This window comes from Candoia aspera, chromosome 6, assembly GCF_035149785.1.
Source record: "Candoia aspera isolate rCanAsp1 chromosome 6, rCanAsp1.hap2, whole genome shotgun sequence".
NCBI classification, from domain to species: Eukaryota; Metazoa; Chordata; class Lepidosauria; order Squamata; family Boidae; genus Candoia; species Candoia aspera.
The window spans coordinates 61,601,277-61,627,084 of record NC_086158.1 but is presented as its reverse complement, the minus strand read 5'-3'; the positions used below and the strand labels follow the sequence as shown (position 1 = coordinate 61,627,084).

Here is a 25,808-nt window from a genome sequence, read left to right as displayed (position 1 = left end):
ATATTATCATTATGGACATCATATATTATATGGATTTCTCCATTATTGCCCCATTTTGATCTAATGTCCACAAATTTGTTAATATGGTTTTGAGAACAGTAATATGATTTAAAGATGTGAATGTGATTTTGAATTCTATACCACATTCTAAAAATGTGGAATTGATCATTATATGAAGAGGTATTGATTTACCAAGCATGGGGAGTAGGAAAACAATCACTTAAAACTTTTATGATGGTACAATAGTTCTACCCCAGATTTACAGCACTGGATTGATAAACTGTGTTCTCTGTTTATGAGCTATATCTTTATCATTGTAATGGAAAGACTAATCTTATTGTATGTTGTCTGGATTTAATACTTCCTTTTCCTTTTTTCTGTTTTCTTTAATTCTTCTAAGTATCTCTTTCTTTTCTCTTTTTCCTGTATCCTAAAGCAGTATTTGCAAAAACAACAACAACCCAGCTTAGCTAAGTTCTTAGGTTTGAACTCAGCTGAAGACTCTCAGACACACAACAGCACACAGTTAAATAAGAATCTTTATTGCATACTAGGAAGCAGCCACCCAAAAAGTTGATTGCCTTTAGTCAACATGAAGGTGCAGTTTCCTTTTTATACCCATTACAGACTAATGCTGGCACTTCTTTCTCCCACCTCTCCCATTGTTTAGCAGACTTTTTCCCCTGCATTTCTTGGTCTTGTAGCTCTTGGTTGTTGACCTAATTAACATCTCTGTCCTGAGAATATCTCTGGTTCGCAGCTTAAATTCCACAGAGGGCTAACATGTCAAAGCACTTGATCAATTACTATCTACCCATCCCTGTTCTTGCTTGCATAATTCTCTTAAATTAGGAAAAGCAACAGTACAGTTATATTGCATTGTTGTATATTGAATGCATTTCATTCTGCCCCACAGACTTTTTTTAAGTTAATGACATAAGGTTACAACAGTTTTAAAATTAATGAAATGCATAAATATTTGTTGTTAAATATTTTGAACAAAGGTAAAAATAGATGCTAAATATATAGTACAATACAATTCAAGTATGTCAAAGGAATTAACAAATATAAGCATTCATGATAAAGAGCTATGGACTGGTGTTGTGGAGATACTTTAAACTACAGTTCCCACAACCTGACTATTCTCCACTGTGGTTGACAGAAGTTGTAGTTAAATGCATCTGGCGCCAATGTTCCTATATCTTAGCTAAGAATATCAGTTTTGTGTTTAAGCATCATTGCCATTGCTAGGGCAACAATTTAAGAAACCCAGGGTAGCTATGGAAGTGAAACTAAAGCTCCAGTTCTATGCATACATCTGTGGAAATTATTCTCAAGGGGACTTAGGTTAGAATAAGGTTACCTTGATGATGCCATAAGCATTGTAAAAAATGTTCAAACCCCAGTTGTGTTGGGATTCAGCTGAGAATTCTCACTCTGGATAAGGTTTAAGATAACTACAGGTAGTCCTCACTTAATGACCACAATTGGGACTGGAATTTTGGTTGCTAAGTGAAGCAGTCATTAAGCAAATCCAACCTGATTTTATGACCTTTTTTGCAGTGGTTGTTCAGCGAATCACAGTGGGTGTTAAGTGAACCATGTGGCTGTTAAGCAAATCACATGGCTCCCCATTGATTTTGCATGCCAGAAGTTGGCCAGGAAAGTTGAAAATGGCGATCACGTGACCATGGGACACTGTGACAGTCATAAATGCAAACCAGTTGCCAAGCACCCAAATCGAGATTACATGACTGTGGGGATGCTGCAACAGTCTTAAGTGTGAGGACTGGTTGTCAGTTTTTTCAGAACTGTTGTAAGTCTGAACTGTCACTAAATGAATGGTTGTTAAGTGAGGACTACCTGTATTTCTGCAGTGGGAAAATATCTTAGTAGAACGTAGCACACGCAACATGTATATTAGTAAATGTAATTGGTTTAAATAAATATTTTTTGATGAAGGTAATATAGTATAGTAGTTTTGGATGCTGGATTAGGACAGGGGAGATGCAAGTTTCAATTCACAGTCAGCCATGGAAGTTCATTTGGTGACTTGTGCCAGTCTTTTAACCTTATCTATTTTACAGAGTAATTTGGGGACATAAGCTCTTGGAAGAAACATGGAATATACCAGAAGTGTCTGATGTTTTCAGGATCACTTCACACATCCTTTTTTATCATAAAGATTCACCTCTATGTTGGGGGGAGAAAAACACATTCCGGTGACAATGTATTAGTGTTAAGATGAATCAATAAAGGATACTCATGGATCTTAATACTGGCAAAAGTGATTATGAAGTGGCCCACAAACTAGACCAAAAAGGTAAGTACAAACATAAATACTATGAAATAGCTTGTACAGAATTTGAACTATTTTGATGATTCTGTGGAAGATTGTGGAATAGTTTCTGTTTGTATAAAAGCATGTGCACAGAGTAACTCCTATTTTTTCATGGTGATATGCTTGCTGCAGTGGCATGTTATCTGAACAGTACAGTATTGAATTAGGACATTGGGACTAAATATTCTACTCAATGTTATTGTAAAATTAATTTTAATAGCATAATCCCTACATGTCTGCTCTAAGTTATTGTCCCTGAGTTCAATAAGATTCAGTCTCAGAAAGGCAGATGGGACTGAAGTCTCATAAGCCTGTTGACTGGAAACCATGTCAATTTATTTTTCAATTTATCCTTAGCAATAATCCAAGATAAATATGTGTTCCTTTCTCAGTTGTGTTTTGTTGCTGAATCCACTCAATGCCCCAAGCCTTTAATTTTCCTCTTCAGTCATGTACCTTGAAATATGCAAAGGATACCAAAGTGGTGTATCTCTAAAATCAAGCAGTATAACAAATTCTAATTCTTTGTTTCATCTGGATCTTTTGGTTGCTTCTTTCTTGAGCAATGTGATTGAGAAATTCTTATGAAGGATTACTACTGTGAATATATTTATCAATTTTCAAATGACATTGCTTAGGGTGGCATTTATGGGTATGGCTAAATCATAAAGCTGTTGATACCACAGCTGTTGGTTGCTCTTCACAAGCAGCTGCTTTGTTTACCAGATTAATAGGATAAATTAGAATAAAGAGAATAAAGACCTAATTTAAAGAAGGGTTTTAGGGTGAAAGTATGCACATTGAGGGCCCTAGCCACATCCCAAGGTCATGGCACAATCATGGCACTTTGCCTTAATGTTCATGCATATATTACGACAGTTGTAATGAGAAACTCTTTCAAAATACAACTGCACACTCAAAGACATCCAGCTGATCTAAAACCCTGACTGTGAAAATTCTAAGTTCCAGAGCATAAGCATGCTGGCTGTCTCACTGCAGATGCTCACATTTTATATGTCAGGTGGATGGAGTAAGGAAAAAGGAGGACTAGTTGGTGGGCACCACTTTCCATTTCCACTAATGTCTCGATTCAACGTGTGGGCATTAAAAAAAGGTAAGTGGGTCAGATTTTTAAATCATGTGTTTCTTCCAGTGATAATTAAGGGTTACCATCTTTGCAGATCAGCTGTATACAGTACTGTCATTTTCTAATTACAAAGAGCCTTCTATAGTATTTATCCTGAGCCAAAGCATGGTGATTTTCTTCCAGGGCATCCACTGAATTTGATTATATAATGTGCTGTGCTCACGTGATCAGGATCCTTTCCCTCTCTGGGATTTAAATACAGCCTGAAAACTTGTCTGTCCCTCTTTCTGGCTTAAAAGTTCAGTTCAGCAGGTGCCAAAAGACAGCAAAGACAAAAAGGGAGAAGTAACTAGCCGAGAGAATGTTTCTGGAGCCCAGGCCTTTGGCGTTGCAGTTGTTTGAGTAGCAGCAGTAAACGCTCATGCCAGGAGTTTGCGAAGCTCCCCTCTGGGCTTGCTCACAGAATGACCTAAATGAACAGGACTTCATAATGCCACCTAGAACAGATTCAGAGACAAATCCAAAAGACATTACTTCATCCATGCTTATCTGCTCCTTTATCTTATTAGCTTGAATTGGAACATCTCGGCTCATCAAACGGCTTACCCAAGGCATGGACAGTTCAAGGAATAAATAATTCTAAGAACATTTTGCCCTTCCCTTGTATCTGGTTTGCTTTACACAAAACACAGATGCACTGGTACAAAACTCTGTACCTTTTAATTTAGAAAAAAGTAGAAACTTACATGCTACAGGACATTTACCACTGGGCCACTTATAGTAGAAAATCCTTCCTGCTAACTGAAGTATCAGATAAGCCTCTTATTTACTATTCAGTGAGCAAATGATTTATCTGTAAAAGGGGAAAAGGGTGGAAGCCTCTATTCATAGGCAGCCAGAAATCTAGTGACTGGCTGTGCAAAAGATGTAAATGGAATTTATCAACAATGCTAATGATAAATTGTGAATGGCTTCCACGGTCTCTATTTTGTGATCAAAATTTGTTTTGATTTCTTGTTCCTCTTGTCCTAACAATATTGAGAAAGACTTCTGCTGTTTGATACTTTTTGAATTTAACCAAATTGAAACTTCCGATTGTCGTCATTATATAGCCACTTACTTGATTGTCCTCTGATGATTACACAAGCATCAGAATGTCCTGGACATTGCTGGGAGCCTTGCTGGTTACACTCTTCATTACTTGAGCCTGCACACGTATAGCACTGAAGTGCTTCACCTGATATTATTATTATATAGAAAAAAGGAAAGCTTTATTTGCAAAGGAAACCGCAAATCAGCTGATTCTATTTTTACTAGGAGGCAGTTTTAACTACAATTGAAAAATGTTACTGGTTTCAGTCATTTTATAGAAGTCACTGGTTTCCACATGATGAAAACAGCCTCAACATAAATGTTTTAGAATGGGATATACTTTCATTTTTAACTCTCAATAAATAATAATTAAAAAACCCATGTTCTTGAAAACTCAAAACTGTATCATGCATTGTTTTAATCTTCTTTGTAAAGTTCAGTCTGGAAAAGAAGAACAAACACTCATCCCTAATCATGTAAATGTCAAGAATAAATGAACTCCTTTTCCCTTTTATGTCTGTAGTTAAGAATTCTGAGGAAGGAAGCTGGATACTCAGCCACTACAGAACTTAAGTCACAAAGTCTTGGCTCCATACTTAGATTTTGCTCTAAAAAGTAACATTAATTAAAAATAATTGAAGCAATCCAGTTACAGTTCTGTGAATCTCAAAGATGAAGCAGACAACACCAGTAGAACATAATTGGTTATTAACTACTACAAGCTACCTTAAAAAAACAGTATGATTATTTGCAAATCTAGAATGTTCAGATGCTGAATTATGCTAAACCAGAGAGGAAACGTGGAACAAAATTACTTACTTTCTATGATGAAAAGAAAGCTGAGAAGGACGAAGCTGGTGAATGGCTTCATCACGGAGAGCCAACAAAGGTATTGTTAGAGAAAACAACTGTTCGTCATTTACGCTCTAATGCTTATTCAGCAGAGTTAATCCTCTCTAGAGGATCATGTAGAGGCTAAATGGTGCAGGACATTCGATACTTATCTGGCTTTTTCTGGCTATTCTTCAAGTCAGATGCATTTCTCCATATTTGTAGCATTCTCAGGAAATACTTTTATCAGCTATCAAAAATGGAACATTTCATCTGCCCAAACACCCACCATTTCCTAAAAACAGTGCAATACTAATTGGCATTTTATGGGAGTATATATAAACATTTTCAGATTAAATACAAGACTCTTAGTTTGCTGAGGTGTTCAGTACTTACTTTATTCTAATAGATCAGCCAATATGTGATAAGTTAGAAATGACACTGTTCATTTTCTACTAAAAGGATTGCTGCTAATGTAGAGCAATTGTGACAGAATCAGCTGTTGAATTAATCATGCATCTTACTGCTTTATTGAGGACTGAGTGTTAAGCTCACATACACTCCATTCTAGTAAGAATGAGTACTCTGGTTTTAAATAATTCATTTATACACAAAGATTAAGCATTTAAAGAGGAAGAGTGCTCCATGTGCATTCATCTGGAGCTTAGCAAGTAAGATGAAAGAATCAGGAATTTTGATATCGGGCTTACCCTGAAAGGCACAACTTACGATGGTCAGTATAAGCTGCCTACAGTGGCAAAAACTGAAGCATTCCACTTCCATGTGGTCACCCCAAATTAGTTACTGTGATAAAGATACATGACTTAAGAGAAGTACTTTTAATATAGTTCCCCATTTCTGTGACTTAGTCCAGCACAATTTTCATCTTATCGCTGTTTGTTTTAAAACAAAAGCTTTGTGATACAGAAAACAACGTATTGTTATGACTGTTTACTTTTTAAAACTAATGATGCAAATCTTTTTAGTGACTTGGAAGAAGCACCATCTCTATAAATTTCTACACAGAATTTCCAGGACAAGCTAACACATTCCAAGTAGTCAGTCAAGGTAGTATGAGTATGTTGAGCCTCTTCTCTACAATATTAAAAACTGTTCTACTATTTTACAATTATGAATGTGATGAACAAATACCAGTAACTGAGCTTTCATGCAATAACTCTTTCATTCATTTACTTGGATTACATACATTTCACTCTTTAAAAAGTTGCTACTAAAGTAGCAGGTTTCTTGAGCTACATCTGACACTCTGTTTTGGTAAATTCCAAGATCTGTTGCTTTCTCGAATTTAAGCATCAAAGTAGGTCAGATGTTTATCGCCACAAATGATAGATTTTGGAGTAGGATTGAATTCATCACTACACCAAGTGAATCTTGTTGCTCAGAAAATATCTGGATGTCTGGATGGATTTTTAAAAGGCATTTATTTCAATTTACCACCACTTAGCTCCAAAATAACTCTGGGCAACTCACAATATAAACAACAAAGACACAATACAAAAGAAAACAAGATAGGATCTGGTCACTCTGTACAAAGCTCCTGAGTCTTGCTTATTGTGGAACAACAATTTTCTTTTTCACTCACATTTTTCATCTTTGTCTGTTGCTTTGTCCTTATTGCCACCTTCATACTTTCTGTTCTTACTGATGAATATATCCATTATGATTTTTTTGGCAGGTCATGGTGTGCACTTCCAGATGCCTTCTCCAATATCCAGTGGATGGACTGTTGCTACAATGGATAGACTGCCACATGGACCAGTCAAACTTTCAGTTACTTGGGATAATACCCCTGCTTTGGGTATCTTGAGAGAAAACTCTTCCTCATACAGGGGACAGCTGTAAAGTTTTTAGCTGAAGCTGAGCTTGTCTGCAAACTTACCTCAAAGCACCAAGATCCTTTAAAGCCAGATATTTACAATAGTTTGTATCAGTCCTAGCATTGTTTGTACAAGCATTCACAACAAAAGTCACCTTTATTTTATACTAACAGATTTTTTAATATAAAACTTATGATCTAGTCCAGCCTTTCCCAACCTTTAGACCCTGGAGGAACCCTTGAAATATTTTTCAGGCTTGGGGTACCCCTGCACATTCGGGCTCTAACATAGGCCAGAAGTTACAGAATTATTATATTTGTTTCATGTGTAGACCTGTATATAGGCATTAACAGTGTTCTTAAACTAAAAATAAAGAATGAAACTTACCTCTTTAATGTGAAGTTGCCTGAATTTGAAATAATTTTTAAAATAAATTGTGATCTCCCAGGGTGACCCCTAGTGACCTCTCATGGAACCCTGGGTTCCACAGAACCCTGGTAGGGAAACCCTGATCTAGTCATTAGAATTTTGTATAAAGTACACCTGGGTGATCTCTAGGGCATTGGTACATTGGTATCCTGAGAAATACTGTTTTTCAAACCAATGAAATAACAGAATAATATATAAAAAGCTGATGCTAATGAATACTAGATTTAGATTGATTTTCAACTTCCCAGTAATGATATGAAACCACTTTTCAAATGGGAAGGGAAATATTATTTACAGTAAGCATCACAGAGGCAAATATCTTAATTTTTCAAGTTTCCATTTTATTTTACAAATCAGAAAATGCAGGTCAAATTTACACTCCTTAAGGCAAGAGTCCCCATGCATGTAATACACATTTATATTAAATCCAAAAAAGACATCCAACATGGGAACTCATGTACAAAGGGAAGGCTAGGATAAGCAACTGTAATTTATTAAAGAACTTGACAAATCTCCCTGATACAGGAACTTTTGAGATCAACTTGCTATGAATTATACAAAGGAAAGAATTGCAGATAATAGCAAGGATTTCTGATAGTCTTAGTACTGCATACAATCAAATCAATATTATTAAGAAAAAATACAGTAGTGCATACAAAAAAGTGAAAATAGATTCCGTTCACATCACTGCCTGGATATCACTGTGCCAATGGTCATATTGCACGCAAGATTGTAATTTAAGGTTTTGGTTAAAAGTTAGCTTTTCCCCATTTTGGCAATCAGTTCATCACAAATCTTCGTCAACTCTTCTATTTCTTTATTCTAAAAACACAGAGACAGAGAAGAGAGGATAAACATATTTTAGTAAAAAGCTGTATTTACACCCTTTGTTGTCAAAATAATGTTTGTTGCCATTAAGAATATAGTACATGCTCTGGGGAAAGAGCAAAATCTATCTGTCAGCAGTTATGCTGAATCAGCAGCAGCAATCAGTTCTGCTATACCCATCACTTTAGCATTACCACTGTGGAGCCTTTCAGGAAAAGATTTCATATTTCATTTTTTATATTACCTTATGTCTGGGTCTTTCCTTAAAGATTCAAATCATTCTGAAAGGGCAAGCAACTGCTTGGCAGAAGCCAGACTTCGGCTATCAATTGGCTAAGCCAATGTTTCTCAACCTCAGCAACTTTAAGATGTGTGGACTTCAACTCCCAGAATTCTCCCAGAATAACATCTTAAAGTTGCTGAGGTTGAGAAACACTGGGCTAAGCCACAGTCACCCATCCATGGATTAAGGCAGGAGTGAGCAATCTGGTATTTTAACTTGTTTCATTAAGAGTAGTGCTTAGATTTGATCTCCTTTGACTTGGGAGGGAGTACGAACATACTGACTGCCTACAATGCCTTAAAATCTCTGTGCTGATTATGGGAGAAGACCCAGCTGCTTTAAAGCGCTGCAGACAGGTGTTCTATTCACCCTCCCTCCCATTCCAATGTAGTTTCTGGAGATCAAACATGAAGTGCTGCCCAGCCCTAATAAACAGTAAAATGAGATACTAGGTCTATAGGACCCTTGAACTGCCTCAAACACCCCATGAAATCTGAGCTCCTCTCTCTCTGATATTACTGCATCACCACCACAGACTATACTGAACTTCAGAGGCCGAGCCACCACCAGGACCACAAAAGCATTTTAAACATTTATTGAAGTTTTTAAGGAGGACAGCCTCTTACTGCAAAAAGTTTGCCAGTTCTCCATTTAAGTAAAACGCTGTATCTGACTTAGGGAACAGCTACCAAACACCATACTTCCTCTACAAGCAGCTTTGTCATACAGTTCAGAACTAGTCACCTTTTGTTCCAGTGTTCTTTCCAAGGCATCCACTTTTAACTGCTCTTTACGAAGGCTGGCTTGGTAAGCTGCTTGTTCTTGCTGAGCCTTGCCCCGAACTTGTGCAATTTCAGCATTGGCTCTGCAGAAACACAGGTCATAATATTGAGTGCCAAGGAACCTTTCTCTCTCTCTCCCCCTCCCTCCACATTAGTGTTGACTCCTGGAAACTGCCTAGACTAGTCCCAGCAGTTTTCTTGGCAAGATTTTTGAAGCTGGTTTGCCACTGCCTTCTAGGGTTGAGTGTGTCTGACTGGTCCAAGGTCACCCAGTTGGCTTCATGCCTAAGGTGGAACTAGAACTTAGTGTCTCACAGTTTCTAGCCTGGTGCCTTAACCATTACACCAAACTGGCTCTCATTTTGAAGACTCTTAACTACATCCAAATATCTGGGCGAGTACTAATTGGGTAATTTAACTGTTTGGAACATACTGTTCAGAAATTCAGACTGTAGAACTGCCTATAAGACACAATTTTAAGCACGTACATATTTATAAAAAACATCGTATTATTGTAACTTGTGAAACACAGGCACAATTCATTATGAAATTCAGCACAGTATTGGTATACCAGGATTCCCCAGTTACGTTATATTATGTAAGACTTGATGTTTGATGTGGAATTAAACCTTCACTGAATTTTTTAAAAAGTAGCTGTTTTGGCTATGAAAATAGAGGAGAGCCTTAAGGAGGCTAAACAAGTTTCCAAGGAATCAGGTCTTCTCTTAAGTGACAGAATACATTTTGTAGAACTCAAATCAAAATTATATGGCAGTACTGACAAGAATCTGATGAACACAGAGAACTTCAGAATTAGAGCAGAAGTCTTTGGCTGCAATTCAGGATTCCTCCCAAGCCCTAATAAAATACCTGTCCAGTTTTTCTTCTGCATGAACCTTGAGGGCTTGATATCTCTGCTCTTCCTTTTTAACTCGTGATAAATATTCTTGTGCACATTTCTTTAATACTTCTTCATTCTTTAATGGGAAACATAAAAATAGTTTAAAAACAGACAAACAGGTTCACAGTAAGTTGTAGGCTTTTGATCATACTCCATAGTTTTAGGTAGCAGATAATTTTCTTGAAAGCAAACACAGAATTAGTTGATTTACTTAAAATAAGAGTGACAGAAAATACATAAATGCTAAGTAATCCTCTCAGTATGAATTATACAGGCCATGAATGCCATATGAAGTTCAACCAGTCTAAGAATCCCTTTTCTGCAACATCCAGTGTCTACAGAAATTGTTGTTTTGAATTTTTGGCATGTACACATGATTGCTTTTAAAATGCAGTGAATGAGTAAGAAAACCAATTAAGGGAAAATTAATCCAAGCTAGATCTTTTACTGGAGTCAGGGAATATTATATAATTCATTCTTGCACACTGGCATAAAAAGGTGATTTTGGCTGGTCTCAGTGCTGTCATCTACTTGTACTAAACCTGGGTGGCAGCACATAAGCTGACTTTCAGGCTGATGTGTGTCAGGTTATTAGATTAAGAAGTGTTGCTGTATAAAGCCCTAACAAATGGGGCAGATGTGGTTACAGATGTTCTATAGGAAGAAGCATCGAGGTTGGGAAGGAAGTTTGAGAACTGGCACCTCCATGAAGAATTCTTATCCCCAAATCCATGAGTGGAGGGACTTGACCTTCAGCCAAAATCCTGCCTGTGGATATGGAAATCAGGCCCTCCACTGAAATGATTGCAGAAGTGCAGCTCCAACTCCAGACCTACATGTGCATCTTAGTGGATGTGGGCATTTTGATGAAAGCACTATTCACTGTGACCTACCTTCCTAAATCCTTCAAGAACTTCTTTCATTTTTTCATATCTTCTGAAAAGATCTGCCAGAGATTTTTCCACAGAGTTCAGGTCTGCTAATGCTTGCTCTTTTTCCATAATAAGCTGCTGGACTGTGTGATGGGACATGGATTTTTCTCTCTGCTCATCCTCTATAGGAGACAATGATTAAAAGGCTCAAAAATAATGAATAGTTTTAAAACTTAGTATTCTAAAGTTAAGTTAAAGCATGAAGATGAGATCATGCTAAGTATAATGAAGGGGACATGTTTGCCTGGTAAATCTGTTCAGCATTTAAAACATTGTTTTATTATGGGAATAACTAATTTATCACATCACTCAAAACTGATACATTAAATAAGGCAATGGAACTTGACTTCTTGTGCTTTACAAGTAAGTACTCAGAAGCATGTACTCAACACAAAGAACAGCTCTGATATGGGAATCACGTTGCCTGAAACTTGCACCATAGTTATTAACTCAGCAAAAATAGGAAGTTTGAATCAATGTAAAATAAGCTCATCCTGGCATCCAAAAACCTGCCACTGGGTTGGGCAAACTTAGCATTATTTCAATTAATTGAAAATTTTAATATATCAAACTAAATACTTCAGTTTATAAAATGGCACTTCAGCCCTGAAACAAAACAATCCATAAAGAAAAGTGCAGACAAATCTATACATATAATAACTTCAGAAGAATTCTGCCAGATCAGACTTTCATACTAGCCATACTATTCTGACTGATTCTGGAAACAGTGTAGCCATCATTACAGATAGTCATTAAAAGCTTGATCCTGTATGAATTTATTTGATCTGCATCCCTTAAACACAGTGGCCCTTAGTAATCTTATAAAAATGATTCTATAGTTTAGCTATGAGTCCTGCAAATCGATTTTCCCCTCTGTCTTGCCTGAATTTCCCACTGCTCAATTTCACTGGATGCTTAGCCCTCTGAGAAGTTCTCCCTCTCCACTTTCTCTACTGTATGCACAGGTTTATGTATTTCTACAATGTTCCCTCTTTTCTGCCTGTTTTCTACTGTTGTAATCCAGCTTTACCCACCTGCTGTGTTTTGGATTGCAACTCCCCCAAATTGCCAGATTTTTTAATCGTATCACTTTAAAAGGTCGTTATATTTTACACCATTACAGCCATGTCATTATCAAGTGTCCACTTTTCTCAGAGCTGTAGCAAACCAGAGCTTACACAGCATGTGAACTGTGAACAGCTTTGGTTGTATGGTATTCTTAGATGCACATGCATAATATTGATGCATGAATCATTTCAGTATACCATAAAGCAGTCTTAACTTTATGCTGAACCAATTATTTTTGTTATTGCTTCTCTAAGAACGATTCTATCAATAAAAACAACAGAGGTACAGGTAGTCCTTGTTTAGCGACTGCCTCATTTAGTGATTGCAGTTACGAAGGTGATGAAAAAGTAACTTTATGACCAATCCTTGCAGGTCTGTTGTCTGTAAAGCAAAGGAAAACTGAGGTAAGATCATAAGCACGGTCACTTATGTGACTTAGTGACTAAGTCACTTAGTGACTGCTTTGCTTATTGACCAAGCTTCCAGTCCCAATTGTGGTCACTAAGTGAGAACTACCTGTACAAGCAACATCAATTAGAAGCCAGTTATTCTTTTAGTAAATTAATTTTAGTAAATTTTCAAAATGGAAGTGGGTTATTCCTAACTGTTCTTAAATCTAACTATACCCCCCAAGAAGTCATTCTGCAAATATTCCATCTTTTACTCCACAATAGTACAAAAACTTTGGAAAGAAAAACACGAAAGAAGGAACGAGAAAACATGGAATAGTTCCACATGGATGAATGTCTTTTAGACTGCTGTAAAATCCTGTGACTGAGGAATAGTGGTTCTGGAAAAAAAAGAAAACTTGGCTAGAAGCAGTTTAACAAGTACAGCAACATACAGTTTGTCACTACTACTTGTTTGTAATTTAATATGAATATACAGTACTAAGCACTTGTATATTCAATATTTCTTCTTTCAGGCAAAACATCAACTGAATGTGCCATTCTTCTAATGTATTATTCTAAGTATTGATTCCCTCCCATTTTTATAATAATCAGGATTCTTTGAATGAAATCCTTAAAATAGATTAAGACTTTCATTGCTGTTGTGTAATTTGAACTACATAGAAACAAAATATTTTTCTAGCAGCTTCTTCTAACTTTTCCAAAAATGGGCCAAAGTAAGTTTCTAGTCAATACTGGAACAGTTTATGGGTTAAACTTTTATGTAAACTAATTTTTACATTTAATATGCACTTTGTTGACTAATTTTCAAATATGACTTTTACTCAATGCCATTTAGCAGAAATGTTCATTAAATTCAAGCCAGTTGCAAATCTTGAGGTGGAAAGGTAATTTAGGGTAGGTTTTCATTTTGCCAGGGTTGACCAGACAGCCTTCAGTCATCTCTCTACTGATTATGGGTCTTCACAAAAGTGATCTGTTTATCCAGAGCTCCAGTTTAAATAAAAAGCCATGGAAGATGAAGAAAGAGAATGCTGGATTAAGTGACAGGTTAAAGCTTGCCTAATCAAACATCATTTGGGGAGTTAAGATCATGGGCATGAAAGTAAATCCTTTATTTTATTATTTTCTCCATCAAGTGACTCTGTCTTGATGTTGGTTGTCCTCTTATCTTAACAAGCTGTGGTTAGGAATTGATTTATGGGAACAAACATCAAGTTCATCCATTTTCCCTCCACTGCAAACTTGACAATCAGCATCATCTCATTCCAAGGAGTATCATCATTCATACTAAGGCATTAATTATTTAAATGGATTTGTTTGGCTTATCAGCCACTCCAATCAACTGACACCAAGCAACATACAATTCCCCAAATCTGTAATTTGGGTTAAGACAAATACATGATAATCAAAAATTAAAACCCAAACATATAATATAAACAATTACATGCACCAGGAAGCAAAGATACCAAAGAACACCATTAAAATAGATGTTCCTCCAGAGACATAATCCTAAGAGCCATGCCCCCAAGATTTGATACAATAGTCAAATCTGCATTGACCTTCTGAAGATAAGAGGACATTCTGATGTCCAGGGCATACCGTATTTCAAGAGAGGGACAGCAATCGAAAAGGCATGTTTCTGTAGCCTCTGCAGATAATAGTCTCTGACTGAGGAAATGTGTAAATAGCCTGTTCTACTAGAATTTACGGGGCAAGTAGATGTCTCCCCCAAATTACTGATTTTTAATTTATGTCCTGCTATCACATAGTTTCAAAAGGCCTGTGGGCAATTAACAGCCATACAATTAATAAAATCAGCATAAAGCATAGATTACATATTCACAATATCAAATTTAACAATTTGTTAATTAATTAATGTGTAACAAACACATCTGAGCATAGTGTTCCTTGCTCCTAAAACTATGCAGAGAGGCTTTTGCTTAATGACACAGCACCATCTAGGATGATGTAGTCCAGCCTTTCTTATGATAGGATTCTCAAGATCATCAGTTCTAATATGGGATTTGAAAGGGACAAAGAGCATCTAGTTTAAAAAGTTAACTAGCATCCAATATGAGAATCTGTGCAGTTCTCCTGTATTGAAATAAATGAGTTGTCCTTGCTACTGAAGCTTGCATATCTTATTGCAGGTAGGGCATTCAGTTGATAAGACCTAAAACTGACGGCCTCCACTCTTCTTAAATTGTGTATTTAGGTGACCAAAATAATCATGTGAAATTATCTGAGTGAAAGTATCAGTTTCTAACTACATTTTTATGATGCACCACTGCCACTGCAAGTATTTTGGAAACCACTGTAATGTAGTCAGTTAATAAAGATATTTGTTGCTACACCCTATTCCTGAAGTGAAAAGGAACAATGTATTTCACCATAAAAAATCCACCAATGCTTTCAGAATCTATTGGTCATTATAACCACCGTTATCATTAGAAATAACAAGATTTATATCTACATTTTCTGTTAAGAGCTCATTCATAAGAAGACAGAGCAAACACATAAAGTAAATGCCAAAATAAATAAATAAAAAATAAAAAGTGCAATATGCCAGGTGCCAAAGTTGGCAAAAGCATTACTTACCAGGCTTGCCTTTGTTTTGGATTTGCAAGCAAAGAACAAGCAGCAACAAAAATGGAAGCAAAATAGAAAAAAAAATCAAGGGATTTATTACGAAAGCAGAAAAAACCTGAATGCAACGATCTGTAATGCACAAAGCACAATATTCCTTTTAGTTCAATGACGAAAAATGGAGCAGCATAATAATTTTGAATAGATGAGTTTGCTTTCAGCTTTCATACAAGCATATGCATGAAGGAAGTGAATGAATGAATGAATGAATGAATGGCTCAACAAGGTGACAGTAGCTGTAGATGTGGAATTCACTGGAAATGGAAATACTGTGGATGAGATTCACCTTGACAAAGCACCACGTGCAACAAGAACAGTTCAAAAAGCACTCACATAATCTGTAGATTGAATGCAATGGGCAATTTTTCTCTGTTCAAGAATTATTCTTTTAATGGAGACAAGGATGCAATAGAGGCAGAGGCTAAATGAAGATGTGGATTTTAAAGGAAATTATATGAAGGTAGATGCTATCTGAAAAGTACATACCAAGGAATTACCAAGAGCTCTACAAACTCAGTCTGGCCAAGTTTCTGCCTCCTTAAATCTTTATGAGCTAACCTTTTTTACATTTGTACTGGAGCCACTGAGTTTTGTATTACATTAGGGCACTTCTTTAGCCCCTTTTCTTCACTATTTGGTCAAAATCAACTTTCTCTAAAGGGGTATTAGTTTAGTTCAGATTTATAAAGTGCTTAGAAGGATCTCTCCAGCTATAAATATAAGATACTCATTTTTTCTTTTTTCCCTTGCAGGATACCAATACTTGTTAAATAGCACACTTCAGTATGTTTTATCTAAACATACCAGATGCTCCTGCTGCATTTCTAACCAGGGACAAAGCCACATGCATAAAGATTAGTCAGAAATTACCAAGCACAGAACATTTCATTTTCCTTTCGGTTAGCATATAAAGCATTCTTCCATATGCATATTTAAAGCACTCCAACTGAATGTCTAAAAGAGGATCAGATCAGCCCAATTCTGAATTTGGGGCACTAGATCTTGAGGCTGCACTCAACTAGCACTCAAACTGTACAAACCCTGTCTGGAAAATCACATTCACATTTCATATATCTAGGTCACAGCTAGCTTTAGGCTAAGGCTCGGTAGGCACTGGCCAAGGGTGCCAAAGCTTAGGGGGCACAAACCCTCCTGAATCATTCAAAAAAGGCACATCTTCACATCAACAGGAGATGGCACCATCAGTCAATGTTGCCTAAGGGCAACACTCATCCAGGTCCATGCCCAATCTCCATAAGCTACCCTTTTCTATTCTCAGACTGCACTATCTCACTCAAATAAGTCACTAGTAGAAATACAATTAATAATGATAATAATAATTCTATAACTTTCCAATAGATTAAATCCCAGATCAATCAGTCATTATTTTAATGTTGTTGCTGCATCTGTGCATGCTTAGTTCCTCCATGATACACCTAAAGAAAACCCTTCACACAGAAGCTCCCTTCATGAGGGGGCTGATCATGTGACAGATCAACCAGCTAGTTAAGCTTCTGAACTTTACCACCATCTGCCACAGAATGCTCTTTGGAAAGGGCAGCTGAATCTACTCTAGGTGAGCTTTACAAAGGTTTCATCTGGGTCTGCATCTTTACCAAGCTATATAGATCTCTATTATTGCCACTTATATACTGGAAATATATCCTATTCTGCGTAAGAGGAATTACTTCTAGGAACACACAGAATTCTAGGTAATACACAGAGCAGTATAAATTCAATAATTCCCTGCAGTGTGATAGTTTAATGTTAAATTGAATTTTTAAAGAAGTAGGAATGGGCTCAATTTAATGTAGCTGCTCTGGTAGAGAATTAGTGTAGATTCTCCAAAAATTAATGACCATTTAAAAGAAATCTTTAAAATTTGGAAGATTAAAATTACTTCAAATGTTAAAATTCAAAAGGTTTTAAAAATATAAGATAAATCAGTTCTTATTTACAACCTGGGTGAATCATTCCATTTTTCATAATAGTACTAGGCTATCCAATATTCAAAACAAGTTCAGAAATCATATTATTCAATTCTACCTCAAAATGTTGCTTTCAATATCACTGATCATAGTGTACTCTGGACCATCTGCAAGGAATAGGAGTAAGGGGCATGGTGTTAAGGTGGTTTTCCTTTCTCCACAGCCAGTTCTAGTTGGGTGTTAGGGGGTTGGGGAGAGAAATCAAGTCCAATGCCCCTAATTTGTGAGGTGCCTCAAGCCTTGATTCTCTTATGTGTTTAATAACTATATGAGGCCAATGGAGGAGGTGATCTGTTGGTTTGGGGTCAGGTATAATCAGTATGCAGATGATGCTTAGCCATATATCTTAACCCCTGGCTGACCAAGCAATACTATCAAGGTCTTATCATAGTCCTGCGATCTGCAAGGGGAGGAACAGGCTTAGGATCAACCCAGCTAGACTGAGTGGCTGTGGGTGCTTGGACTTTCTGATTCTGGGAACTCTCCACCTAATGGGGCTGTACTTTCCCATTTGTGCACAATCTAGGGATCTTCCTGGATTCTCAGCTCCTGCTCAAGGAGCAGGTGGCAGCTATGGCCAGGAAAGCCTTTGCACAAGTTCAACTTGTACTCTAATTGGACCTGCCTCTGCATTGAGAAGCCCTCCTTACAGTCACTGACATCTTGATCGTCTTGTGGGTAGATTTTTGCAATGCATTCTACATGGGGCTGCTCTTGGAGACCACTCAGAAACTACAGAAGATCCAGAATGCAGCGGCATGAGAAGCAATGGGCAGGCCTTGCTATGCCTATATAACAACTCCACTTTGTAAGCTGTACTTACCAGTAAGCTTCCTGGTACAATTCAGGGTACAGGTTAGTATCTATTAAACCCTACATGCCATAGTGCTATCTGAGGGATCATCTGTCTGCCATAGTGTCTGCCCTTCCTGTGTAGTCTGATGTAGTTTCCCTTCCTATGTGCTCTGACAGAATCTTCTTTCTTTGGGTGCCATAAATCAAACAAAGTCTTCTACTGGGACTTAGGAAGTAGGCTTTCTCTGTATCAGTACCTGCCCTCTAGAACAGTATCCCTCAGAGGATTCATACAGTCCCCACCATAAGTGAGCCCTAAACTTTGGCTCTTTCCCCAGGCCTTGGGTTAGGGTATTTGGTGGCCCCTTCTATGTTGTGAGTGATATGGGAGAGTGGTTTGTTTTTTTAATTTGTTCCCTTGGGGCAACTGTGTCCTTTTTTATATAATGCTGTTTTTTTCCTGATTTTCAAATTTGTGAAGCTGCCCAGAGTTGTTTTGGGCAGCTTAAAAACTCACTCGCCCACTCAGTCAATCAATCAATCAATCAATCAATCGTAAGCCTTGCTCCAAATAGTGTCTTTATGGAAAACATTTTGATTGGGTACATACATGACAAGCAAATAAAATAATGCAATGATATCTATGAAAGTGGTATTTTGCATCAGAAAAAAATGTTTTATAAGCTTTTTTTTGTGATGGGGGAAAAGTTGGGTATAAAGAATGTTAAATAGAAATAGTAAAAACTTCTTCCTATCTCTTAACCTGGGGGAAAATAATCTACAGAACTGAAATGCAAAGGATGAACAAGATTTAAGCATTTCTGTCTCTTGTTCAGCATCTCTCTCACAAAGATCACACACACATATGCATTGTATACTGGAAACTGTTAACCAGAATTCATTCTAGAGGTACAGAATTACAGAATATAAATAAACGCTAATTTCAAATGAAAGGGTCATGGTAAGTATAAAGCCAGACAGATGGACAAAATTATGTTGCCCCCAATTCTGCATAATTCAGATTAACCTTGGACTCACTAGATGATTCTGCATTTGTGAAATCATATGGATATGTTACGAAGGGCAAAAATTATACAGCTTCCAACCACACTATAAACCCTTTAAACATTTTATTTATGTTTAAAATGTGTATGTCACTCTTCTAAACCAGGTCTTTCCAGGGAGACTTGCCAAACAAAATTCTCAACAGTGAACAATATAACAGAATAATTAAAATGGTAATACTAAAAACAGCAGCTCAAGTAATTAAAATGTTTCTACATTTTACTTTGACATGAAAAATGTTTTTGAGGCTTAATACTTTATACTTATTAGGCTTGTATTGATGGACATATTTTGATATCTTCTTTCAATGAGTTAGATACTAATAGTTTAATTAAAGTGAAATCTGGCACAATAATGTGATTGAGAGGCCAAAGATGTCTAGAAATCTGCAATTTCCTAGGCCTAAATATTATATATTAGCATTTGTTAAATGTTTTGGTAAATAGCACTATCATACATTTAGGGTTCTTTCATAATTGGCTGGTGTCAAATAAATATATTTTTTCCTGGCATCTACTTGTCTTTACTTTTCCGTTATTTATGAACATTGTTATAATATGATGGGATGAAATCGTACACTGATTCAGTTCATACATGTGGCATGACACATAGCTATGGAATTAGAGCATGTTTTCTCTAAAAAAGTAATCAATGATTACTTTTGTAATCAATGAAACCAGCTTCCAGGTAAATAATTTCCAAGAAAACTTCCAGGCATATGTAGGGATCTGCAGATGCATTGCGATTCTCGAACCTGTTTCTTAAAAGCATCTTTGTTCATTGCACCACTAATTTGCTCTTACATATATTCCCCTTACAGAATGAGAACAGAATATTTACTTTTCATGACAGTAAATACCTACCTATCATTTGAGCAATTGTCTTCTCATACTCTGAAACGATTTTCCTATTAAAAGAAGAAAAGACAAGAGAATGAACATGCATCCATAGAATGGATTTTTCTAATGCCATCTCTTCTGTTAAAAGCTTACAAACTAGCTCCAAAATGTATGACAGAATCAGGTTGTTACAATGTGACATTTTTTTATCCAAAGCTTAATTCACAGACAGCTATGATACTGTTAAATCCATATTCCTGTCATAAAAAATAAGTAATTTACTACCTATAGATTGTGACCTCCACATTGAGACTGTTTTCTCAGTTACTTCAGTAGAAGATAGAGATCTGCTATTCTGTATACTAACTTGTGCCTTCTACTAATAACATTTTGAACTGATTTTGCTAGGAAGTGATAGCAGAGGGGAAAGATTGATGGTTTCCATCTAATGTCCCAGAGTCCTATATAAATTAATTAGCAATTACATCCTGAGTTGCAGAAATAAAAAAAAACCCGTTGCGATGTTCCAATTCTACAAAATACCCAATAATGTGATGCAAAACAACAATTCAAAAGCACCACCCTCACTTTAAAAACATTTTGAATTTGTTCTCCCAAGGAGGATAGCTGATTAAATGTGATTTAAACAACTGATATATATATTTGGATTTTATAAGATTTTGATAGATAACTTGTGGGATTTTCAAACAGAAAGGGGTAGAATATATATTTATTTAATCTATTCGGTTTATTAATTTGATTTATATCCTGCTTTTCTATTCAGTAAGCACCCTCAAGGTAGCTCTTGAATCTTGAATAGCACTGTTTGTGGCTATATCATATTCCTTTGTTGAATTTATGCAAATAAATAAATACGTAAAGAAAGGAAACCTATTTCCACATTTCTCCCTGTCTGATTATGTTTTCTATGAGCAACATAATGATGATCTAAAAATATTTTTTTAACTATTTGAAAAACTTTAACAGTATTAATTCAGAGAAAATTACACAAACCTCATTTCCATTACTTCCCTCCTACTCTCTTCGTATTTCTCTTTCCATTCTGAAATCATCCTTTCCTTTGCAACAATCTGTTACAGAAAGAGAAGAAATAAGGTTGTATCAGCTTGAAAAAGTACAAAATACTTTGCCACATAACATCCTAAGGATTGATAGAAATATATAGCAAGATTATAATTATGGCATTCACAGGGAAGGCAAGGAGAGCAACTGATGAAACGTGCACAATTATGTTATCACACAAATGCTGTGACTTACATACTTGCGTCAGATATCAGGATGCAAGTACATAATTGTGGCACATGTGATGTCACCATGCGCATGTCTTTTTGATGTCATCACTGTTTGCTGCAGATGCCACTTTTATAAAATCAAAATGTGTGAGCATTTCTCCCTCTTGCTAAGCTAAGACAAAGCAAAAATACAAGCAAAATTATACTTCTTCAAAATCACAGTTTACTGCAGACAATGGACTGGAGTCTAGGAAGGGATTTTTTGTGCAGTGCTGTACACTGTGAGCCATACTCATGCCTTTATGTGAATTCCATTCTACCTACCTAAATGCCTACTGACAGATCTAACTACTGTATATTGCCAAATATACAACACTATTACCTAGACTGTAAAAAAGATCTAAATTGTTGATCATAATTTTACTTCTACATATAAAACTTTGACCTAAGCCTTGCTAAAATGTTACCAAAGTTTTCTAAACATATAAACAAACAAAAAATAAATGGTGCCCTTATGCACCATTTGGTAAAGAAAGCAAGCCTGAACAGAGATATATAATGAATATTCCAACCATGCATGGGTTTCCTCAGTAAATAATTATCATCATCAGTAGATGGGATATGCACCAAATTTGCCCAAACAAGAGGGCCAGTTTTCTATAATGAATTCTTGTTTTCTGTTAACCACAATTAACATCTACATTATTGGATAAGGAACATGCAATCTCAAGAAGGTAACTATGGAACACATTCACTGAATTATGCTTAGTAGATGAGGGAGAACCGATTCTTAAAAGAAGAGCCCACAATGTTGCTGTTGATCAATAGTTGGAAAATCATTAATTCATTCAAATTTAATGAATTAATCAGAAGAACAAACCTCAAAGCAGCTGCATTGGCAAAATGCCTACCAATAAAGAAGCAGGACTTTCTTGATTAAAATTCCCATTACCTCCTCCCTGGCAACTCTTAAGGCAGTATCCACGTCTTGCTGCTTATAAAGCAAAGTGGAGGCATTTTCTCCCTCTGAGCTGCTTATCCGGGAGTACAATGCACTTTTGGAGATAGAAGCATCAGCTGCAGGGTCTCTCTGTTCATTCAAAAGAAGGACAGACAGTTAGTAATATGTTCCAGTAGTACTTTGGTGAACAATTTCAAGGGAAGTGAGAAAAGAATGTGAAACATGAAAAAGTGGAATTAATTAATTACAATATTAATCTGTGTTTATCATTAAGCTATTTCACAATGGTCACTATTACACATGTAGCAAGACAGTATACAGAGTACTGGAAATTCCGATATTTCTTGCAAAGTACTGTCTCATTGAACTTCAGCACCAAAACTGATCACTAAAGGTTCTATTCAATAAAGCTAGTTTGGGAAGAGAGGACAGTTTTGTTAGACTCCCCAACCTGATGACTTCCAAATATATTGGACTGTACCTTTCAGAATTCTGAGCCAGCGTGGAAATTATGGGAGTTGCAATTTTTAAAGATATCTGAATTACATCAGATTGTGCTTGAACCCTGTTTTGCTGCTATTTCTACTCTTCATTTTAAAAAAACAGAAAATCCTTGCTATGATGCCATCTGGTTCTCAGTAAGCAAAATGCACCTGGGCAACTTTACACAGGATGCAGCCAGATATCTACTGAACTGTGTACTACTCACTATGCAACAATGAACACAAAGATCAGTAAAAGCAAGGTGAATTTTATTTGAAAGTCAGTAATGTCAAAGAAAAGAACAAAGGCATTCCAATGATACCCCAACTGAAAAGCAGATCCAACACTCTCTATTGAAGATAAAAGCTGCTCCATCATATATCTCAAAACATGTTTTCCACCACAATATTTAAAATGTTTATAACATAGCTATGGTTTTGGCTTATACAGTTTCACTTTTTATTTGATGTTAACCTTATTACTAAAAGCACTACACAACAGTTATCTAAATATAGTTCTGCAGATGGTATAATAATTTCAGATAAAATATGAAACTGCTGGTACAGATTCAATTTTATAAGAATGTGATCACAATATTAATATTTAATTTACTTGCTTAATACTCAATTTACTGGCAGATCTGACTGAACATTTTTAAAATTAAAAATGCAATTATAGTAGAGTAACTCATAATAATCAATACTGGATTCAAGCACCTAATCAGTGACTAAATATCATCTAAAGTCGTAAGTTTAAGCTTGAAACTATAAACTACAAATTCTTTCAACTGCAATATACGAAAGGAAGCTAAGAGAATATTAGAGATTGGCTGTGCTATTTTCTTTACAAATTCTTCATCTACAAGAGATCAGTAAGATATGTAACAGTCTGAGCAAACTGTTTTCAGAGCTAAAAATAGTTAAAAGAGTTTAAAAAAATTTGGTAACACCAGATCTAGCCAAAGACCTATTAATTCCATAACTTTTGTGATAATATCAAAGTTACACACTTAGATCATCTATTATAAACACTAGTTTAAGAAATGTTCGAGGATTTCCTTTGCTCTGCATTTGGAAGAGAACTGATCTGATTCCTATTAGTCTGAGAGAATGCCTGTGAAGGAATAGGGTTTTTTGTTTTTTGTCTTGGCTTTTACTTTTCTGAATATTGTGATACTTCTTGGTTTCAAAAATAATATGCATATGAAAATGTCTACTTTGAGATGAAATACATATGCTTTTTCAGTTTGAACATTCTTTCTCATATTAATAATAATAATAATAAACAACCACCCCATGGATTTATGATTCATGTATCATAAATGTATCATAAATAAACTAAGACTAAGCTATCTACCCTAACTTGTAAGATTAGTACAGAATAGCATGGAATGAAGGTACTTCTTGACTCCAGTTAAATAACAGCTCCTGTTATTGAAGACACTTAGACCTATGTCTGCTATTTTGGCAAAAAGCTAGGTCTATTTGCTATGTAAATTGTATTTTTCCATCTGATCAATTCTTTGAACACGTAACTCATGTTAAATGGAAACTTTTATTAGCAACATTTATGTGCATCAGAAGCATTCTTCAATGACTTAACACAGTTATATTTTGGTTAATTTTTGTTCTCTAGATGAGAACTAAAGAGTATTCTCTGAAAGAAGTAGGGAATTAATCCAATATTATTCACATATAAACCATTATTGAGAGCACAATGCACTGATTCCATAGTTGGCACCAATATTATCATGAAGATTAGCAGGTTCACTATTGGACAATTTTATTATGTATTCAAATAATTTGAATTCAGCTACTCATTTGCATGAAACCCAAAATGGTTTACCATAGCACAAAAACAAATTGACAGGATTAATTTTTTTAAAAAATACAAATATTTGGGGAGAAATTGCAATTTACAAGTAGATATGGACAGAAATGTTGATCCTTTAGATAAAGCAAATAGCCACATGATATTCAAAAGAAATCTGATATTCTTGGCAAACCCTATATACCTAATCTGTATTTATTTCTTGTCCACTATAAGTCTATGGATGTTCTATCAGATCTACCCATCACTGTTTTGACATGTTGACTATGATAATGACTGCTTAAAGAAGTAAATCAAATTGTGCTTCCCAACCCAACAAGTTACAGGGGAACACTATGTTTAATTTAACCAGGGCAGCTTGCCCAAAGCTTGATTTTCAAATTCGTCTGTCAGAATAATCTCTTGTAAACTCTAATTAAGATGAATTACTTAACAAGCCATTCATATAATTATATCACATCTTGATGATTCATTCCGGGAAAATGCCCAGTAGTTTTGAAATACTTCGTGGCTTCCAAAGGATATTAAATTATTTAGTACCTTTGACGCTCTAGTGTTAAAAAGGCTAAGAAAAGAGCATTAGACTGGGGGGTGTGCTGGAAGCAGCAATCACAAATCTGTTTCATCTGATTATTTCCACAGTCACTGCTACAGCCGCAGCTCAGAAGAAAAATTATATCAATCCTGGAGCAGGCTTACAATTTCATAGAGCGGTGTTTCTCACCCTTACCAACATTAAGATATGTAGACTTCAACCCCTGGAATTCCCCAGCCAGCCATGCTGGCTGGGGAATTCTGGGAGTTGAAGTCTACATATCTTAAAGTTGCCAAGGTTGAGAAACACTCATAGAGGAGTTAACTCTGGCCTTGAGGAGGAGGTGGGTGTGGGCAAACAGCTGCTCAGCCCTGGGAAAGTAGGAAGTGTAAGAAAGAGACTCAGAACAACCCATTCCTGAGTATAGCAGAGCTGTTAATATACCTCACAACAATAACGTCGCCTTCCTGGAATCCCTGGGGTGTCTGTGTCTTGACTTTGAAAAGCTGACAAATTTCTCTAATAAACAACAAAACGAAACAACTAGGCAGGCAGTGTGGTGATTGCTCTTCCTCCCTGTTCTCAGCA

The 25,808-nt window shown here is 36.1% G+C and overlaps 1 protein-coding gene across 3 annotated transcripts in view; it reads right to left on the bottom strand.

Annotated features, from left to right (window-relative positions):
• Positions 1-7,938: 7,938 nt before the first annotated feature.
• The window catches only part of TACC2 (transforming acidic coiled-coil containing protein 2), a 133,523-nt gene continuing 115,653 nt past the window's right edge, over positions 7,939-25,808 (bottom strand). For all 3 annotated transcript variants that reach the window (XM_063307285.1, XM_063307286.1, XM_063307287.1), the window contains 7 exons: positions 22,364-22,501; positions 21,173-21,249; positions 20,183-20,226; positions 11,306-11,466; positions 10,382-10,488; positions 9,474-9,594; positions 7,939-8,440 (listed from right to left, as the gene is read on the bottom strand). In XM_063307285.1, the coding sequence (XP_063163355.1) occupies positions 8,375-8,440; positions 9,474-9,594; positions 10,382-10,488; positions 11,306-11,466; positions 20,183-20,226; positions 21,173-21,249; positions 22,364-22,501 (714 nt within the window). In that variant the 3' untranslated portion in view covers positions 7,939-8,374. The remainder of the gene's footprint in view (positions 8,441-9,473; positions 9,595-10,381; positions 10,489-11,305; positions 11,467-20,182; positions 20,227-21,172; positions 21,250-22,363; positions 22,502-25,808) is intronic.